Source organism: Tamandua tetradactyla, chromosome 25, assembly GCF_023851605.1.
Source record: "Tamandua tetradactyla isolate mTamTet1 chromosome 25, mTamTet1.pri, whole genome shotgun sequence".
In the NCBI taxonomy this organism is placed as follows: Eukaryota; Metazoa; Chordata; class Mammalia; order Pilosa; family Myrmecophagidae; genus Tamandua; species Tamandua tetradactyla.
Window position 1 is genome coordinate 10226536 of NC_135351.1, and position 18575 is coordinate 10245110.

Sequence of the window (18575 nt, forward strand, 5' to 3'; positions counted from 1 at the left end):
CCATTTGGGTGAATACATATTTTGACTAATACCCTTAATGGTAGGTATTTGCTAAAATTGATTTTTAAATTTAACTTCTATTGTACCAAGATTTCCCTGTCGGGAAGCTTCGTATGCAGTTTTTAGGAAAAAGTGTGCTTGATTTGAGATCTGAGAAAGCAGGTTTCAGAGCTTTCACACAGACTTCTCCATCTGTCAGAGATGTACACTCCTGTGCTGCTGATTGACTATGAGACAGCCAACGACCGCTTTCTCTTACAGGCATATATGGATACTCTTCAGACGCAGTGGAGTTGGATTCTTCAGATTACCAAATGCATTGACGTTCATCTCAAAGAAAATGCTGCCTACTTTCAGGTTTTTATACTTAGTAATAATTCCATCATCTTTTAGGACTTAATACCATTTATGTATATATTTATGTATCTCCCTACATACATGTATTTCTATATCTGTACATATACAAACACAGAGGCAGATATGTGATATGTATATTATAGGAAATTTTCTTCACAGTTTTTTGTTTTGTTTTGTTTTTTTTGAGTGCATGGGCTGGGTCTCCCATGGGGCAGGTGAGAATTCTACCATTGAGCTACCTGTGTACCTATATATATGTTTAAACACTTTATTTAGAAATAATTTCAAACTTTATAGGTCAGATGCAAGAATAATACAAAACCCATACTGAGAATTTCAACATAACTCCTACCCAGATACTCAGATCCACCAGCTTTTAACATTTTGCCAAATTTGCTGTGTCATTCTGTCTATCCGTCCACCCATCCATCCATCCATCCATCCTTCTGTCCATCTATCGGTTTATCTGTCCATAAACCTACCCATCAACCCATCCATCTGCCCATCTGTCCTTCTGTCTGGCCATCAATTTATCTGTCCATCTGTCTGTTCACACATCTGTCCATTTATCCATCCATCCGTTTTCTAAACACTTGAGAGTAGATTGTATATATTATGCTCTTGAACATTTTATACTTCCATGCATATTTCTTGAGCACGAAGAATTCTTACTTTATATTTTGAATGTGTTTTAAAAGCATTAAAAACAATCTTCAACTTATTGCAAAAATAAATACTTATCATTTTTTAGTTTAAAGGAGTATAGGTTGTAATCTATTCACCTGTTTACCTGAAGAGTCTCTTCCTGTCATATGAGTTAGTACATTTTCTGTTCCAGTATTTTCTTTAAGTCACCTATCAAACGCACTTTTAGGGGATTGATATTCCTTGAAGTAGAAATACTAGATCATACTGGTTTTTTTTTTTTTTAATTTTATTTTTTTAAATACCAAAAAGCACCAAGCAAACGCAAACATTCCTATTCTGATCATTCCGTTCTACATATGTAACCCGTAATTCACAGTATCATCACGTGGTTGCATATTCATCATCAGATCATACTGGTTTTTGAGTTGCTTTTTATTTACATGGGATCACTCTCATCCTTCATAGTTTTTCGAAGAGGCCCAGTCCACTGAAGCATACCTGAAAGGTCTTCAAGACTCCATTCGCAAGAAGTATCCCTGTGACAAAAATATGCCCCTGCAGCGCCTTCTGGAGCAGATCAAGGAGTTGGAGGTATTATTTCAGACCCCAGAGCTCAGCAGCCTCATCTTTGAGGAAACAACCTAGCACAGTGCAGGCAGCTGATTCGTATTATTGTTCAGACTAATGCTGCCCAAAATTCAAGCAGGCATTTTCTGCACTTTTCAGTGTCTTTTCTCACATGGAATTACTTTACATGCTCAATTCCTGTTGACAATTACTTTGGCTTTATGGTGTCCGGCTAGTTTGTTCAAGTTCTTATCACAACAAAAACAAAGAGAATACTGACTGATTTACCCGAAAATTCCTCTGAAAAAGCAGACTTTCAGTTTTATCAAGAGAGTCCCTTCTATGTAATGGTATTTTTTCAGGCCCATTTAAGTCAGGCCTAAGGTGCTTATTTTGAAAGTTTCCTGTATTCCCTGCAGATGAATTTGTGGCTTTTTACAGCTAATGCAAGTATGGTGACACTTGGTTTGTAATGCCCTAGTAACTATATTAATGTTGTTTGAAAGTCTTATCTAAAATTCATGAGGTCTCTATTGTGGAAGTATGACTTTAATTTAAAATTGCAGAAAGAGAGAGAGAAAATCCTCGAGTACAAGCGTCAGGTGCAGAATTTGGTAAACAAGTCTAAGAGGATTGTGCAGCTGAAACCCCGTAACCCTGACTACAGAAGCAATAAACCCATTGTCCTCAGGGCCCTTTGTGACTACAAACAAGACCAGGTGGGTATTCAGTTATTCAGAATGGCGCAAAAGTCTTCTCTTTCTTCATAGCTACAGGATTCCCACTCGAGAACAAAATTTAATCTAGGTTTCAATGGGCACCATAGTAAATACTTTTTAGTAAATGCATAAATAGTATAAATATGTAAAATACAGTAAATATATAAAGCAAAGGCTAGTGAGCAAATGCAACAGTTTCATCATATGATAGTTGTCAATAACTAGGACAGTCGTTTCTTTTATTGCACTATTTTAATTATCTTTTAGGGCTTAAGACTTCTCTCTTCCAGTATGTAAACACATATTTAACCTGTGATCACTCTTTAAGTTTTTTTTATTAAAAGTTGTTTTCTTTTTTTCTACTGGAGAACTTGTGGGTTTTTATCTTTAAGTTTTTGCCATAAAAGAAATGAGAAATAAAAACATTCTGTTTCATATAAAGTGAATGCCACAGCAAATTTTAGGTAGTACTTGAATGTAACAATTCTGCAGGCTCTGTGGCAAATACAAGAATTTATATGGAAAGATTGCATTTGTAGTAGTTGTTTATATAATTCCCACAGCTCTATTTTCTTAATAAAATTACGGAGGATTTAAAAAAGTATAAAATGTGATTAGTTGGTTGTATTAGCTAGGGTTCTCTAGAGAAACAGAATGAACAGGAAATATCTATAGATATAAAATTTATAAAAGTATCTCATGTAACCATGGAATGTAGAGTCCTAGGTCTGTAGGGCAGACCACAAACTGGCAGCTCCGATGAAGGTCCTCAGTGAATTCTCAGGAGAGGCTGGCTGGGTAACTGTGGGAGTGTAAGGATCCAAGGTCTATAGGGCAGGCTATGAAGTTGGTGATGCCTATGAAGGTCTTCAGTGAACCGTCAAGAGAGGTTGGCTGGACAACCATAGGAATGGAAAAGTCCAAAATCCATAGGAAAGGCTGTGAAGCTGATGACTCTGATGAAAGGTCTGGATGAACTCCACAGGAGAGGCTCACTGGTTGAAGTAGGAAGAATAACTGTCTCTTTTGAATTCTTCTTAAAAGCCTTCCAGTGATTAGATTGTCACTTGTTGCAGAAGACACTCCCCTTAGCTGATTACAAATGTAGTCAGCTGCAGATGCAGCCGATGTAATCATGATTTAAGTCCATGAAATGTCCTTATAGCAACAGACAGGACAGCACTTGCCCGACAAGACAAACAGTACCACCACCTGGCCAAGTGGACACATGAACCCTGACCATGACATGGTTAGATAAACTTTATAAAACAATTAGGTTTATTCTATCACGTAGAAATATTTTAAGAATTTGTGTGGAGAGAAGTGAGAAGTTGAAAAGGAGAGGGAAATACATAAAAATCAAATTCATTCCATTTTACTAGCTAAGATAGTTGTCCGTAGTTTAAGTAAGCCATTGTAAGAAACTAGATGTATGCTGGACCTAATTTAGAAAATTATTTTTCTGAAAACCTCAGTCTAGAATCTTCAAAGTGTTTTTTTCTAATTTTTAATTTTAAGAGCAAACAAGTAAGACAAGTGACCCCACGTAAAAAAAAAATCCAACATAAAAAGCATGAATTCCCCAAAGAGAGAAACTATGGTGTGAGATTTTGCTTTATAAAAATGTTTCTCATTTTACTAATGATTCCCCAGAGACTGTCTCTGAAAAGTTACTTTCCCTAATCCACTTAAAATGTAGGTCACTTCATATATAACTTTTGTAAACCCATGTGATTAAGCTCACGTATGTTATTGGCAGGATGATGCATTGTTCAATCTCATTTGAAAAAAATACAAGTGAGAGCATAGGTCCTTGGTTTTGCACAGGTGCATCTCTCTTTTTATCTTTGAGAAAAAAGATAAAAGCACACTTAGAGCCTAAACATGACAGCCACTTGCCTTACAGAAAATCGTGCACAAAGGGGACGAATGCATTCTGAAGGATAATAATGAGCGAAGCAAATGGTATGTGACGGGCCCAGGTGGCGTCGACATGCTGGTTCCTTCCGTCAGTCTGATCATTCCTCCCCCAAATCCACTGGCCGTGGACCTGTCTTGCAAGTAAGTTATTGACATTCCCAGTAGCTGTGATGTGAATATGAGTGCAGAGAAACCAGGGTACAACATAAACAATCTCTTCCTCCCCAGAAAAAGAGCTTCATGCAGGCCACCTCGCTTTGCTCACAGTTCTATGTTGCAGGTGCTGTAGTTATTGGAGAATCAAAACAAGGTCCAGCTGCTTAGAAGTGTATACTAGTTGGGCATGTGCTTCGAGAGTTTTGTTTGGAAATTCTTCATTTCTTAGAAAGTCAATCATTTTGCATGTGGCAACAGGTTTTAAAAAATATTTCTTATTTACTCAGCAATAGGCAGAACATTCATGTTGCACACTGTCCCTGGCAGGTTCTTTTAAACTATATTTGTGGCTTTGTTCAATCACAGAAGTAGGAAAAGCGAAATGAAACCCCATATAGTCATTACCAGACTCCGTCAATCAAAGCCTTTCATGATGCACTTTGCCCTGCCATCCTACACTGTTAGACCCAAGTCAGCAGTTGCCGACAAACAAAACCACAATAAAAGCAAAAAAACCATACTGTCTATTGCAGCTAAGAAGATTAGAATTATCTACCCTCATGTAGATAATTGAGAATGTACTTTTGGGGAATAAATGAATCCATATCCACTGAAGTGTTGAAAGTTTTGAAAATTACTCATACCCCTGTTACCTAATTGTTGGTTTAGTTTTGGTTTTTGTTCAGTCTTTGGGTGTGTACGATTCCATGCACATTTTCAGGATGCCTGTTTGGGATGGACTTTGAGAGTCTGACTTCAGGGTGTTTCCTCTCTGTGCCTCCTAGAATCGAGCAGTACTATGAAGCCATCTTGGCCCTGTGGAACCAGCTCTACATCAACATGAAGAGCCTCGTGTCCTGGCATTACTGCATGATTGACATTGAGAAGATCCGGGCCATGACCATTGCCAAGGTACATCCTCAGGACCATTCAGGCTGCCCAGAGGGAGGCACCTGGCTTCTCCCTCCGATTTCCGTTTCTGCTGGGCAGACCTTCTGTCTGTGTGGCTAATTCTTTATCATGTCAAGAAGTGAGTCAGTTCAGCCTTCCATAGAGGGTGCAGCCCATCCATATAGGACATGGCTGGTTATGAGACACCAATTCTCCTTGGATATAATGGCAAGTTAGAATATAAATTATTAACTGGGTATTACAGAAGTACATGTTGGGATAGAATTCTTAGAAGAACATCCAAAGCATCAGTTACTCTAAATCAGTGGTTTCTGAATTGTGGTCTGAAGAATCCTAGGTGAGGTAGTACTTTAGAGGAGATAGGGGTGGAAATGAGGAAGGGGAATGCATAGAATGGATAGGTTTGGGGGCTCCCTTTACCCCCTTTTCTTTCATCAGTCAGAGCAACTTTGCTATGATCTGCTTTACATTTGTGGCTTCTGAGGAGTATGTCTTTTGAAGAAAAAATTCTACTGGGGAAAAAATAATTGACAACCTAGTGCTATGGTCCTTCGGAGGAATCTCTAAACCCTCTAAGAGCTTTTAGATTTTCATGGGACCCTCATAAGTGTGGCTTAAGTCCTGTCTACCATGGAGCATTTTCCAGCAGATACTCATTCATAGTGCTGTGTGTGTGTGTGTGTGTGTGTGTGTGTGTGTGTTGTGGTGTGTGGGGCAATCATAAATAATTTTTGCCTGGGTTACTTTCAGCTGAAGACTATGCGCCAGGAAGATTACATGAAGACGATATCTGATCTTGAGTTACATTACCAAGAGTTCATCAGAAATAGCCAAGGCTCAGAGATGTTTGGAGATGATGACAAGCGGAAAATGCAGTCTCAGTTCACGGATGCTCAGAAGCATTATCAAACGCTGGTTATACAGCTCCCCGGCCACCCCCAGCACCAAACAGGTAAGCTTGTGGGGTCTTTCTCTTTGTCTTAACCATATATGCAGCTTTCAAAAGAAAGTGGTTTGCATAAAACTACTTTTAGAGCTCTCTCTTTGAAAGATAAACAATAAAAGCCATGTAATATGCTAAACTTTCAGAATAAATCTAATAAAGTGGGTATGTTTTCTTTTTTCTTTTTTTTTTTTTATTAACGGAAAAAAAGAAATTAACCCAACATTTAGAAATCATACAGTGGGTATGTTTTCATACAGCGTAGATGTCATTTGAGCTCTAGCACCCTTCTAGATATGAATTTCCTAATTTCTGTGATCCTAACGTATTTTTACAGTAACCACGACAGAGATCACTCATCTTGGTACCTGCCAAGATGTCAACCATAATAAAGTGATTGAAACCAACAGAGAAAATGACAAGCAAGAGGCTTGGATGCTGATGGAGCTCCAGAAGATTCGAAGGCAGATGGAGCTCTGCGAGGGCAGAATGACACTTAAAAACATCCTTCTAACTGACCAGGGGACTACACATCAGATCACAGTGAAAATAAACGAGCTCAAGGTAAGCATCCATTGTTATTTAGCCAGAATCCAGATATATTTCTCTCAGTTAAAATATTTATGGGCAAGAAACACTAACTTTCAAGAGAGCGGGCTTCTGGCAGGACTTTTTTTTTTCTTGCACATGTTTCCAAATTTGTAGAAGCCTCCCTGGTTGGGGACTAATCCACCTTCACTGTTAGTTTGTGGGTGAGCGAGTCCAAGCTAAAGCATATTTTCCTTTGCATGACACAGTTCATTTCAGAGTTTTCTCAAGCGTTCATTTGACTTCTGCATAAAAGAAACTATGCTATGGGCTAAAAGGTGGTATTATTTTATAGACAGGATGCTGACACAAGGAGATTTGGTGGGGTGGGATCTCAATGCTATAGACAGAGGTGTAACTAGGGTTACATGTTTCAGTTCCTAAATGAACCATCGTTTCTGCTCAACCAAACCTGGGCTTTGGAATGTCCAAGAGACATGCTCAAAGGTGTGCTAATATGACCTCCCAGAAGAAGGAAGTGAGAGGCAACTCTTCTCTTTCTTGAATCCTTTACCCTTGGTGGATATTTTTTTCCCAAAGTTAATATATATACATAGTTGTATATTCATCACCATGATCATGTTTAGAGCATTACTTCACTCCAGAAAAAGGAATAAAAAGAAAAAAGAAAAAACTCATAAATCCCATGCGCCTTACCCGTCCCTGTCATTGACCACTGGTATTTCCATCTACCCGATTTATTTTACCCCTTCTCCACCCCCCATTATTTATTTATTTTTTAATCTTTATTTTTTACTCGTCTATCCCATACCCTGGGTAAAGGAAGCATCAGACACAAGGTTTTCACAATCACACAGTCACACTGTAAAAGCTGTATTGTTATACAATCGTCTTCAAGAATCAAGGCTACTGGAATACAGTTCAGCAGTTCCAGGTACTCCCCTCTAGCCACTCTAATACACCATAAACTAAAAAGGAATATCTATATGATGCATAAGAATAACCTCCAGGATAACCTCTCGACTCTGAAATCTCTCAGCCACTGGAACTTTACTTTGTCTCAGGTCTCTCTTTCCTCTTTTAGCCAAGAAACCTTTCTCAATCCCATGATGCTGGGTCCTGGCTTATCCCTAGAAGTTCTGTCCCACGTTGCCAGGGAAATTCGCACCCCTGGGAGTCATGTCCCATGTGATGGAGGGAGGGCAGTGAGTTCACCTGCCCAGTTGGCTTAGAGAGGCCACATCCGAGCAACAAAAGAGGTTCTCTGGGGGTGACTCTTAGGCATAATTATAAGTAGGTTTAGCTTCTCCTTTGCAGGAATAAGTTTCATAGAGGCGAGCCCCAAGATTTGAGGGCTCAGCCTATTGAATTAGTTGTCTCCACTGCTTGAGAGAATATCAGGAATTCATCAGATGGGGAGGTTTAATATTTTCTCCTTTCTCCCCAGTACCCCAAGAGGACTTTGCAAATACTTTTTTTATTCTCTGCCAAAATTACTCTGGGATGTATCGGGGCTTCACACCAACCTATACAGATCAGCAAGATCTCACTCCCTATTCGAGATTCCATGTAATTATGATATTCAAATAAACTGACCATACAAGTGAAATTAGGAAATGCACTACCCAGAATATAAATTTTGCACCAAATAAAGATTTTTGTTTATTTTTATTTACTTAAACAGAAGTTTAAGTATTAAAATATAGACCATATCATCCTTTACCCTGTATTCTGATTTACCTTTGTCCTAACCAGATCAGCTTCGTTCGTATCTCTAGTCGAAGTCTGATCCTTTTTCAGTTTTTTTAACAGTTGCTATATGGGATAATGCTGACTTTCACAGCTTCAGAACTCTAACACTGAATCTCAGGTATTACATAAATACCTGAAGTTTCAGGCAATGACCAGGTTATACTAAAAAAGCTCAATATCTCAGATTTGGAAATAACAATTGCAACTCCAAAATAGATGTGACTGCTGTAAGAGCTTACAATCTAGGACCCTTTACAATAGGCCCCAACCTGATAACCCATGCTCTCAGACTTCAGTTCTCCAAGTTTTTGTATTATAGTTAGTCCCTATAAGTGAGGCATGATAATATTTGTCTTTTTGTTTCTGTCATTTCATTCGGCATACTGCCCTCAAGTTTCATTTGCTTAGTTACATACCTCACAACTTCATTCCTTCTTGCAGCTACTCAGTAATCCCTTGTCTGTATATATCACAGTTTCCCCATCCATTCCTCTAATGTTGTACCCTTAGGCCACCTCCATCCATTGATGATTGTGAATCCTGCTGCCATAAATACCAGTGTGCAAATGTCCATTCGTGTCCCCACTTTCAGTTCCTCCAGGTATATACCTAGCAATGGGATTGCAAGATCATATGACAACCCCACCTCTAGCCTCCTGCGGAACCACCACACTGCCCTCCTGAGGGGCTGCACCTCTCATTTCCCTACCAACAGAGAATAGGTACATCTCTGTCTCCACATTTTCTGTAGCACTTGTTCTCTCTGTTCATTTTTAAACAATTTTATTTGCACATCATACAATCTAACCTAAGTAAAAAATGCATGGTTCCTGGTATAATCCGTAGCCATGGCTGCTCCACCACGACCTGAAGAATCCCATGCCCCGCCCCCATACCCCCCAATTCTTGGTATCTAGTTTTGGTATAATGCCTTTGTTACATTTAATGGAAGAATATTGCAATGTTACTGTTAACTATAGACCCTAGCTTGCATTGATTTTATTTTTTCCCATATAATATCCCATTTTCAACACCTTGCAATCTTGACATTCATTTGTTCTCCTTCATGCAAAGACATTCTTATATTTGTACATTTAATCACCATCATTGTCTACTCCAAGCATTGCTCAGTTATACTATCTCAGTCCTTATCCTCTGTCTTTCCTTCTGGTGTCATACGTGCCCCTAGCCTTTCTCCCTCAACCATACTTATACTCAGCTTCATTTGGTATATTTATATTATTGTGCTACAATCAGATAATATTGTGTTATTCATTTTTGAATCTTTACAATTGGTCCTTTGCACAATCTGTACTCCTTCAGCACCAAATGCCCAGTCTCTACCCTCTTGTTGTCTCTTGATAACCTTTGTTCTTAACTAATCAAAGCTTACTCGTTAATGTTAGTTCATATTAAAACGATCATACAGTTTTTGACCTTTTGTTTCTAATTTACCTCATTATAATGTCCTCAAAGTTCATCTATGCTGTTATATGCTTCATGAATTTATTCTGTCTTATAGCCATGTAATATTCCATCATATGTATATACCACAGTTTGTTTAGCTACTTGTCCATTGATGGACATTTGGGCTGTTTCCATCTCTTGGCAATCATAAATAATGCTGCTACAAATATCAGTGTGCAAATGCCCGTTTGTGTCCTAGCCTTCAGTTCCTCTGAATACATACCTAGTAATGGGATTGCTGGATCATATGACAATTCTATACTTAGCTTCCTGAGGAACTACCAAACTGCCTTCCAGAGCAATTGCACCCTTTTACATTCCCACCCACAGTGGATAAGTGTGCCTCTTTCTCCACATCCTCTCCAGCACTTGTCTTTTCTGTTTTTTTTTTTTCTTTTGATAATGGCCATTCTTGTGGGTGTGAGATGAGCATTGTGGTTTTGATTTTTAGCAGACAGTTTAGGGGGCAAAAATAATGATGAGAATCCCACAGCACAAGTCAAAATTACTCTTCTTCTTTTTGGACAGAGTGTGCAGAATGATTCCCAAGCCATTGCTGAAGTTCTCAACCAGCTTAAAGATATGCTGGCCAACTTCAGAGGTTCTGAAAAATATTGCTATTTACAGAATGAGGTATTTGGACTGTTTCAGAAGCTGGAAAATATCAATGGTGTTACCGATGGCTACTTAAATAGGTATGTCCAATGCTATTCTCAGACCATTTGCTTTTCTCAGACTTTGTTTGCCTTATGTGCTTGGCTCATTGGAGCTATTACCTTGCAGTTTTTCTTGTTATTAGAAGTTTACTGACATTTTTCTGTGTTGTGAGAGAGTGTTCTCTAGTCTGCATTGCTGATTCCACTGCTCAGAACCTAGTGTACTTAGAAGTATACTCTAAGGCTTTAGAATTCTTCAGTGAATATGAAGCAATGATCTCAGTCATGATGGAGGATAGAAAATCACACTGCTCCTGTCCTTATAGAAATAGATAAAGTGTTTTTTTAAAAAATTCTGCTTTAATAGTGTTTTCTTTCCTTAATAGTGGCAAAAGCCAAATGCCTACCATTTGAACGTATTTCCAGCAATTTTATTTGCCTTTTTGTCCTCTCTCTGCAAAGCTTATGCACAGTGAGATCACTACTCCAAGCTATTCTCCAGACTGAAGACATGTTAAAGGTTTATGAAGCCAGACTCACTGAAGAAGAAACAGTTTGCCTGGATCTAGATAAAGTAGAAGCTTATCGCTGCGGACTGAAGGTAACTTGAAAGATTATTAATAATGCCCCAGTTGACAGCCAATAATATAGAAGTCCTTAGAGTTCATTGGCCAGACATGGTTGATGTGAATAATTATCTTTAGTACACAGTTTCTCAGAGTATATTAGCAGGAACTAATCTGTGGAGCAACTAGCTTGGGGAATGTAGAGTTCAATATAGTTAAACTTGTTGCTTTACTACAGGACTTTTCAGACCCTTTAATATATTAATAATCATTATATTATTTAGGGATGACATAATATATATATATAAATGGTACATATTAAGCAATATATAAATAATATCTATTAAACAAATATATATATAATGTATTAAATAAAATTACATGCTGTATCAATTTTTACCAGGGTAGCTCAAGGAACTCGGTAAATGAAACACATATTGGGAAATAATATCAGTCAACAACTTCTCCTGGATTAACTGTTACCACTAAAAACATGAATATTCTAAAGAGTTTTATGAACTTTTTTCCCCCCAGTCGGTGACTGGCAGTATGGCATAAAGTGAGAGGAGAGATTAATTTGTACTCATTTTATTTCTCTTACAGAAAATAAAAAATGACTTGAATTTGAAGAAGTCGTTGCTAGCCACCATGAAGACTGAGCTGCAGAAAGCACAGCAGATCCACTCTCAGACTTCTCAGCAGTATCCACTCTACGACTTGGATCTTGGGAAGTTTAGTGAAAAAGTCACACAGCTGACAGATCGTTGGCAAAGAATAGATAAACAGATAGACTACAGGTGTGCCAACGTCTTTCAGCATTTTTCTTCCCATTTGGTTGTTTCCAAGATAACCGTCACTTGAAATATCTCTGTAAAAAGATAGCAGTTTCATTTTGTGTGTCAGCCAGGCGTGGTAGATGCTCCTTTCGGGGGCAGCCGGAAGCCAGCTTTATTTGAAATGGAAGAGCCAAAATTGAATAGCCAAAGTTCAGCCAACATCTGATGAGCCAGGTGCCATTCAGGCTTTTAGAGAAAAAATGGAAGCCGTTTGCTCTGCTCTTTTGTGCCCTAAACACTCTTGTTATGGTGGTTAGAAAAAGCAGATGCCTTGAGTGAATGGTCTCAAAAAGTTTGTGAAAATGCAATCTTATATAAAAGAAAGGCCTTACTGCAGATGATGGTTTTAAAAATTCTTCTGACTTACCTGGCCTATAGTCCGTTTTACTAGTAGTGCTTGTTTGCTAACATCTTTGAGATCTAATTCACATATCGTAGAATTCATCTTTGTAAACTATACAATTTGTCCTGTTTAGTATATTCACAGAATTGCACAGCTGTTGCCACAATCTATATTTAGAATGTTTTCATCATCCCCAGAAGAGACCCTGTGCCCATTAGCATCACTCCCCATTTTCTCTGAACCCCCTCAACTCTTGCATCCACTAATCTACTTTCTGTTTTATCGCATTTGCCTATTCTGGACATTTCATATAAATAGAATGATATAATATGTGACCCTTTGTGCCTGGCTTCTTTAATTTAACATAATGTCAAGATTCATCCATGTTGTAGCATGTATGAGAACTTTTCCCTTTTAATTGTCAAATAATGTCCCATTGTGTGCATATACTGCATTTTGTTTATCCTCATCAGTTGATGGACATTTGGGTTGATTCATTTTTGGCTATTTTGAATAATGCTGCTGAAAACATTCATGTACAAGCTTTTGTGTGGGCATAAGTTTTCATTTATCTTGGGGATAGTCCTTGGAATATTGCTGCATCATACGGTAATTCTGTGTTAAGTATTTTGAGGAATAATAGCAGTACTTTGATAATTTTATAATATCTTTTTTTTCCCAAGATTATGGGACCTGGAGAAGCAAATCAAGCAACTGAGGAATTACCGTGATAACTATCAGGCTTTCTGCAAGTGGCTCATTGATGCAAAGCGTCGCCAGGATTCCTTAGAGTCCATGAAATTTGCAGATTCTAACACAGTCATGAGATTTTTGAATGAACAGAAGGTATAAGTTAATTTGTCATTCCCAAATTGTGTGGAGATTGTCAGCTGTGTTTTCCTCTGGTTTTCACAGCAGTACCTGAGTTCAAAATGATAAACATTTAATGTTATTAGTCCCTTTTGTGAATGTTTAAAGAATTCTCAGATGAAAAACAATTGAAGTATTTACAAAGAAATGTGATTATGAACATAGAAAAAGTGCATTGTTGTCCTTGTCATTGTTATAGTCAAGTATCTTTGTAAATTGAGGTGATAACAACCAGAAAACAGCATTAACTAGAAGGTAGCCTTTAAGATAGATATTAAGAAGTTGAAGATCTTCCTTATTTTTTCTGAATGGAAAAAATAATTCATCTCTGAAGATTTAACAGTGAGAATATAAAGTCAGTACATGTAGTAATAAGCTAAAGAAAAACACAATCAACAATGGTTGAAGAGTAAAATGACATTTGTTCTTTAACATTTTGTAAATATTTTATTTTTTTGTATAGAATTTGCACAGTGAAATATCCGGCAAACGAGACAAATCCGAAGAAGTACAAAAAATTGCTGAACTTTGTGCAAATTCAATTAAGGTATGTTGGTTTCACCAAGAATATTGGTGTTTCATCCCGAATATTATTAATTGATGACTGTAAACTTCTTGAGCATACTCATTTTGGCTTTTACATACTTTTTCCTGAATTAACCATACTTTTGCTATTCATTAGCTTGAATATATTATACATTGGCAGTGTCTATGGGAATGGGCTGGTGTCTTTGCTCTATAGACTGATTGTATGAGCAAAAATCTCCAATTAACACATAAAGATGCACTGCTTGGTGTTAAAAATGTAATGTTAGCTTTTTGAACATTAATAACACATTGTAGACTTTGGAGTTGGTCAATAGAATACAGCTTGATGGTTTAAAACTGAAATCATAGTGTCGGTGATTCCTTTTAAGTCCAGGAAGAACATTTGCCTTCAACTTTATTGTTTTGCAGGATTATGAACTTCAGCTTGCATCGTACACCTCAGGACTGGAAACTCTACTGAACATACCTATCAAGAGAACTATGGTTCAATCCCCTTCGGGGGTGATTCTACAAGAGGTATATATATATATATGTGTGTGTCTAAACATCATTGCACATCTCTTAGAGTCTGTCTGTCCCTTTTCTCTTTTCCCTGTCTTCCCTTCAGTCCTTGAATTCATTCCTTGATATAGGGTATCTTCTCAAAAAGAGGTAGTAGTGGGTTATGTTCCCTAGTATAAGCCATGGTTATTTGCTGCCTTTTAGAAAATGATCAATGGAAATCTGAATCTGTCATTTACATATTAGAGTCTGCAGAAATTGGACTTACATTTCTGGATTCATTGTAGGAGACTTCTAAAAACTGAAAAATATATAGTAAGTTTCTAAAACCCAGTTCTCTTCCCAAAGATACCAGAGACCATCCTCTCTCCATTGGTTTAGGGGACATGATATGGAGTCATCAGGAAGGACTGTGATGCTTTTAGCTCTTTGTTTTGTTGGGCTTCCAGACTTTGCAGTTGGCACACATGAAAGAAGAGAATTCACTCTTTAAATTATAATGTCAGTATTTCTTTATTTTAGAGAACAAAATTAGGCAACTTGAGTAGGACTTTTTTTTTTTGAATGACTTACTTTTATTCCGCTGTCTTTTCTCCAAGGCTGCAGATATGCATGCTCGTTACATAGAACTACTCACAAGATCTGGAGACTATTACAGATTCTTAAGTGAGATGCTGAAGAGTTTGGAAGATCTGAAGGTAATTTATTTACTTTATGTCCTTGGAGCCTCAACAAAATACAGCCTCATTTGGACATGCCCACTGATAAAATTACATTTCCTCTAAAAATTTAGTATAACCCATTCAGTTAATAAGTCTGGGGTTTGTCCCGTACTCTAGTATACTGCTTTTTAATAGACTCGATGTAATATTTGAAAAATTGCAGCTACTGTAATCTTGCCCAAACCCAGTAATTGTGGTTAATGTCTAGTCAAGGAATTTGTTTTAATTCTTTGTGCTAAATTCAGAAAAAGAACATGCTGGACTAGTCGGACTTGAAGTTTTATTTTTGAATGGTTGTTTGCTCCTTGTTTCTAATGCTCGTGTTGAGTTTACATGAAAACTTACTTTATATCCTGAAATAAAGAGAACATAATTTGAAATCATAAGCTTTTGATCTTGAAAGAAATGACCTCATTTTATAGATGAGGACACTGAGATCCAATGATGATATATTATTTGTTACAAGCTTACATACAAGCAGTTGATGGGAGAATTATAACAAGAATCTAGATTTCTTGAATGTTTGTGTAGTACTTATGCCTGATATCACACTTTATGTGTATATGTTTTGGTGTGTATGTTTGTGTTTGTGTGTGCAGTACATATATGTTTATATGTGCATGTGTATGTGTGTATGGTTCACATGAGTGGTGTATATGCGTTTGTGTGTATGTGTGTATGTGTGTGTGTAAAAAGAAATTGGGAATCACCTTGGTCTGGGAGGGGAAAAGTACAGTTTATTTCTTATGTGAGGTGGTTTTCTTTCAACTTAATTTCTGATTTCAATTCCACAGCTGAAAAATACCAAGATTGAGGTTTTAGAAGAGGAGCTGAGACTGGCCAGAGATGCCAACTCTGAAAACTGCAACAAGAACAAATTCCTGGATCAGAACCTGCAGAAATACCAGGCTGAGTGTTCCCAGTTCAAAGCAAAGCTTGTGAGCCTGGAGGAGCTGAAGAGACAAGCTGAGCTGGATGGAAAGTCTGCTAAGCAAAACCTAGACAAGTGCTATGCTCAAATCAAAGAGCTCAATGAGAAGATCACCAGACTTACTTATGAGATTGAAGATGAAAAGAGAAGAAGAAAGGTCGTGGAAGACAGATTCGACCAACAGAAGACCGACTATGACCAACTACAGAAAACAAGGCAATGTGAAAAGGAGAACCTGGGTTGGCAAAAATTGGAGTCTGAGAAAGCCATCAAGGAGAAGGAGTATGAGATAGAAAGGTTGAGGGTTCTGCTTCAGGAGGAGGGCGCCCGGAAAAGAGAATATGAAAGTGAGCTGGCAAAGGTAAGAAACCACTATAATGAGGAGATGAGTAATTTAAGGAACAAATATGAAACCGAGATTAACATTACGAAGACTACCATCAAGGAGATCTCCTTGCAAAAAGAGGATGACTCCAAAAATCTCAAAAACCAGCTTGATCGACTCTCAAGAGAAAATCGAGATCTGAAGGATGAAATTGTCAGGCTAAATGACAGCATCCTGCAGACCACCGAGCAGCGAAGGCGGGCTGAAGAAAACGCCCTTCAGCAAAAAGCCTGTGGCTCCGAGATAATGCAACAGAAACAGCATCTGGAGATAGAGCTGAAGCAGGTCATCCAGCAGCGCTCAGACGACAATGCACGACACAAGCAGTCTCTGGAGGAGGCTGCAAAGACCATTCAGGACAAAAACAAGGAGATTGAAAGACTGAAAGCTGAGTTTCAGGAGGAGGCCAAGCGCCGTTGGGAATATGAGAATGAACTGGCTAAGGTAAGGAACAATTACGATGAGGAAATCATTAGCTTGAAAAACCAGTTTGAGACTGAGATCAACATCACCAAGACGACCATCCAGCAGCTCACCATGCAGAAAGAGGAGGACACCAGCGGCTACCGAGTTCAGGTAGACAACCTTACGAGAGAAAACCAGAGCCTGATGGAGGAAATAAAGAGGCTGAAGAACACATTAGCCCAGTCCACAGAGAATCTTAGGAGGGCTGAAGAAAGTGTCCAGCAGCAGAAGGCCACTGGCTCGGAGGTGTCTCAGAGAAAACAGCAGCTGGAGATAGAGCTGAGACAGGTCACTCATATGCGCATGGAAGAGAGCGTGAGATACAAGCAATCTCTTGATGATGCTGCTAAAACCATCCAGGATAAAAACAAGGAGATAGACAGATTAAAACAACTGATAGAAACAGAAGCAAATGAACGGAAGCGCCTGGACGATGAAAATGCTAAATTACAAAGGGCCCAGTATGATCTGCAGAAAGCAAACAGTAGCGCGACGGAGACGATAAGCAAATTGAAGGTTCATGAGCAAGATCTGATGCGCCTGAGAATTGACTATGAAAGGGTTGCGCAGGAAAGGACGGTGAAGGACCAGGATATCATGAGATTCCAGAGTTCTCTGAAAGACTTGCAGATGCAGAAGCAGAAAGTGGAAGAAGAGCTGACCCGGCTGAAGAGGACGGCTTCAGAAGATTCCTCCAAAAGGAAGAAGCTGGAGGATGAGCTGGAAGGCATGAGGAAGTCTTTGAAAGAACAAGCAATAAAAATCACCAACCTGACGCAGCAGCTGGAGCAGGCTTCCATTGTTAAGAAAAGAAGTGAGGATGACCTCCGTCAGCAGAGAGATGTGCTGGATGGCCACCTGAGGGAGAAGCAGAGGACACAGGAGGAGCTAAGGAGACTCTCCTTGGAGATCGAAGCCCTGAGGCGGCAGTTACTCCAGGAACAAGAAACTGTCAAACAGGCTCACGTGAGGAATGAACATTTCCAGAAGGCCATAGAAGATAAAAGCAGGAGCTTAAACGAGAGCAAGATAGAAATAGAGAGGCTGCAGTCTCTCACAGAGAATCTGACCAAGGAGCACTTGATGTTAGAAGAGGAGCTCCGGAACTTCAAACTGGAATACGATGAGCTCAGGAGGAGTCGGAGTGAAGCCGACAGTGATAAAAATGCAACCATCTGTGAACTAAGGAGCCAACTGCAAATCAGCAACAACCGAACCCTGGAACTGCAGGGCCTGATTAATGATTTACAGAGAGAGAGGGAAAATTTGAGACAGGAAATTGAGAAATTCCAAAAGCAGGCTTTAGAGGTATTCACAAATATTTGATCACAGCTTGACTGTCTCTCACATTATTCGCTGTACTGTCATCTGCCCTGAACTGTGCTCTTGCTGCTTTGACGAATGCTTACAGAAAGTCTGATTTCTCCTTTTATTGCTGTACTACTAGGTGTCGTAACCCAGACAACTGCTTCTGCTCTTGCACTCAATCAAATGCCAGTCTTGACCCTATTTGGAGAACTTGAGTGTGTATCTAACATCTGAGGTGACATCTGAATGCTCCACTTTATTTTCTAGAAGATAGTTCCTCTTTAGTGAGCTGCAATATATTTGTAATTAAAATCTTCCATAGTAAAAGCCAATATCTTTAACAAAGCAGTTTTCCATGCGATTTTCAAATCACTGTCTCTTTACTGCATGCATTATTAGATGATTTTCCTGCATGCATGATTCCATATTCCACTAATCATGGCCCTAACTGTG

At 38.6% G+C, this 18575-nt stretch overlaps 1 protein-coding gene across 3 annotated transcripts in view; it reads left to right on the forward strand.

Moving 5' to 3' along the window:
* DSP (desmoplakin) overlaps positions 1-18575 on the forward strand; it is a 46947-nt gene that overhangs the window by 23889 nt on the left and 4483 nt on the right. The window contains exons 9-23 of one of the 3 annotated variants that reach the window (XM_077143364.1): positions 262-357; positions 1471-1596; positions 2139-2291; positions 4198-4352; positions 5153-5279; positions 6030-6231; positions 6560-6786; positions 10519-10685; positions 11109-11247; positions 11816-12009; positions 13075-13237; positions 13725-13808; positions 14219-14326; positions 14911-15009; positions 15828-18122. In XM_077143364.1, the coding sequence (XP_076999479.1) occupies positions 262-357; positions 1471-1596; positions 2139-2291; positions 4198-4352; positions 5153-5279; positions 6030-6231; positions 6560-6786; positions 10519-10685; positions 11109-11247; positions 11816-12009; positions 13075-13237; positions 13725-13808; positions 14219-14326; positions 14911-15009; positions 15828-18122 (4335 nt within the window). The remainder of the gene's footprint in view (positions 1-261; positions 358-1470; positions 1597-2138; positions 2292-4197; positions 4353-5152; positions 5280-6029; positions 6232-6559; positions 6787-10518; positions 10686-11108; positions 11248-11815; positions 12010-13074; positions 13238-13724; positions 13809-14218; positions 14327-14910; positions 15010-15827; positions 18123-18575) is intronic. The other 2 variants (XM_077143365.1, XM_077143367.1) reach the window with 2 other exon arrangements.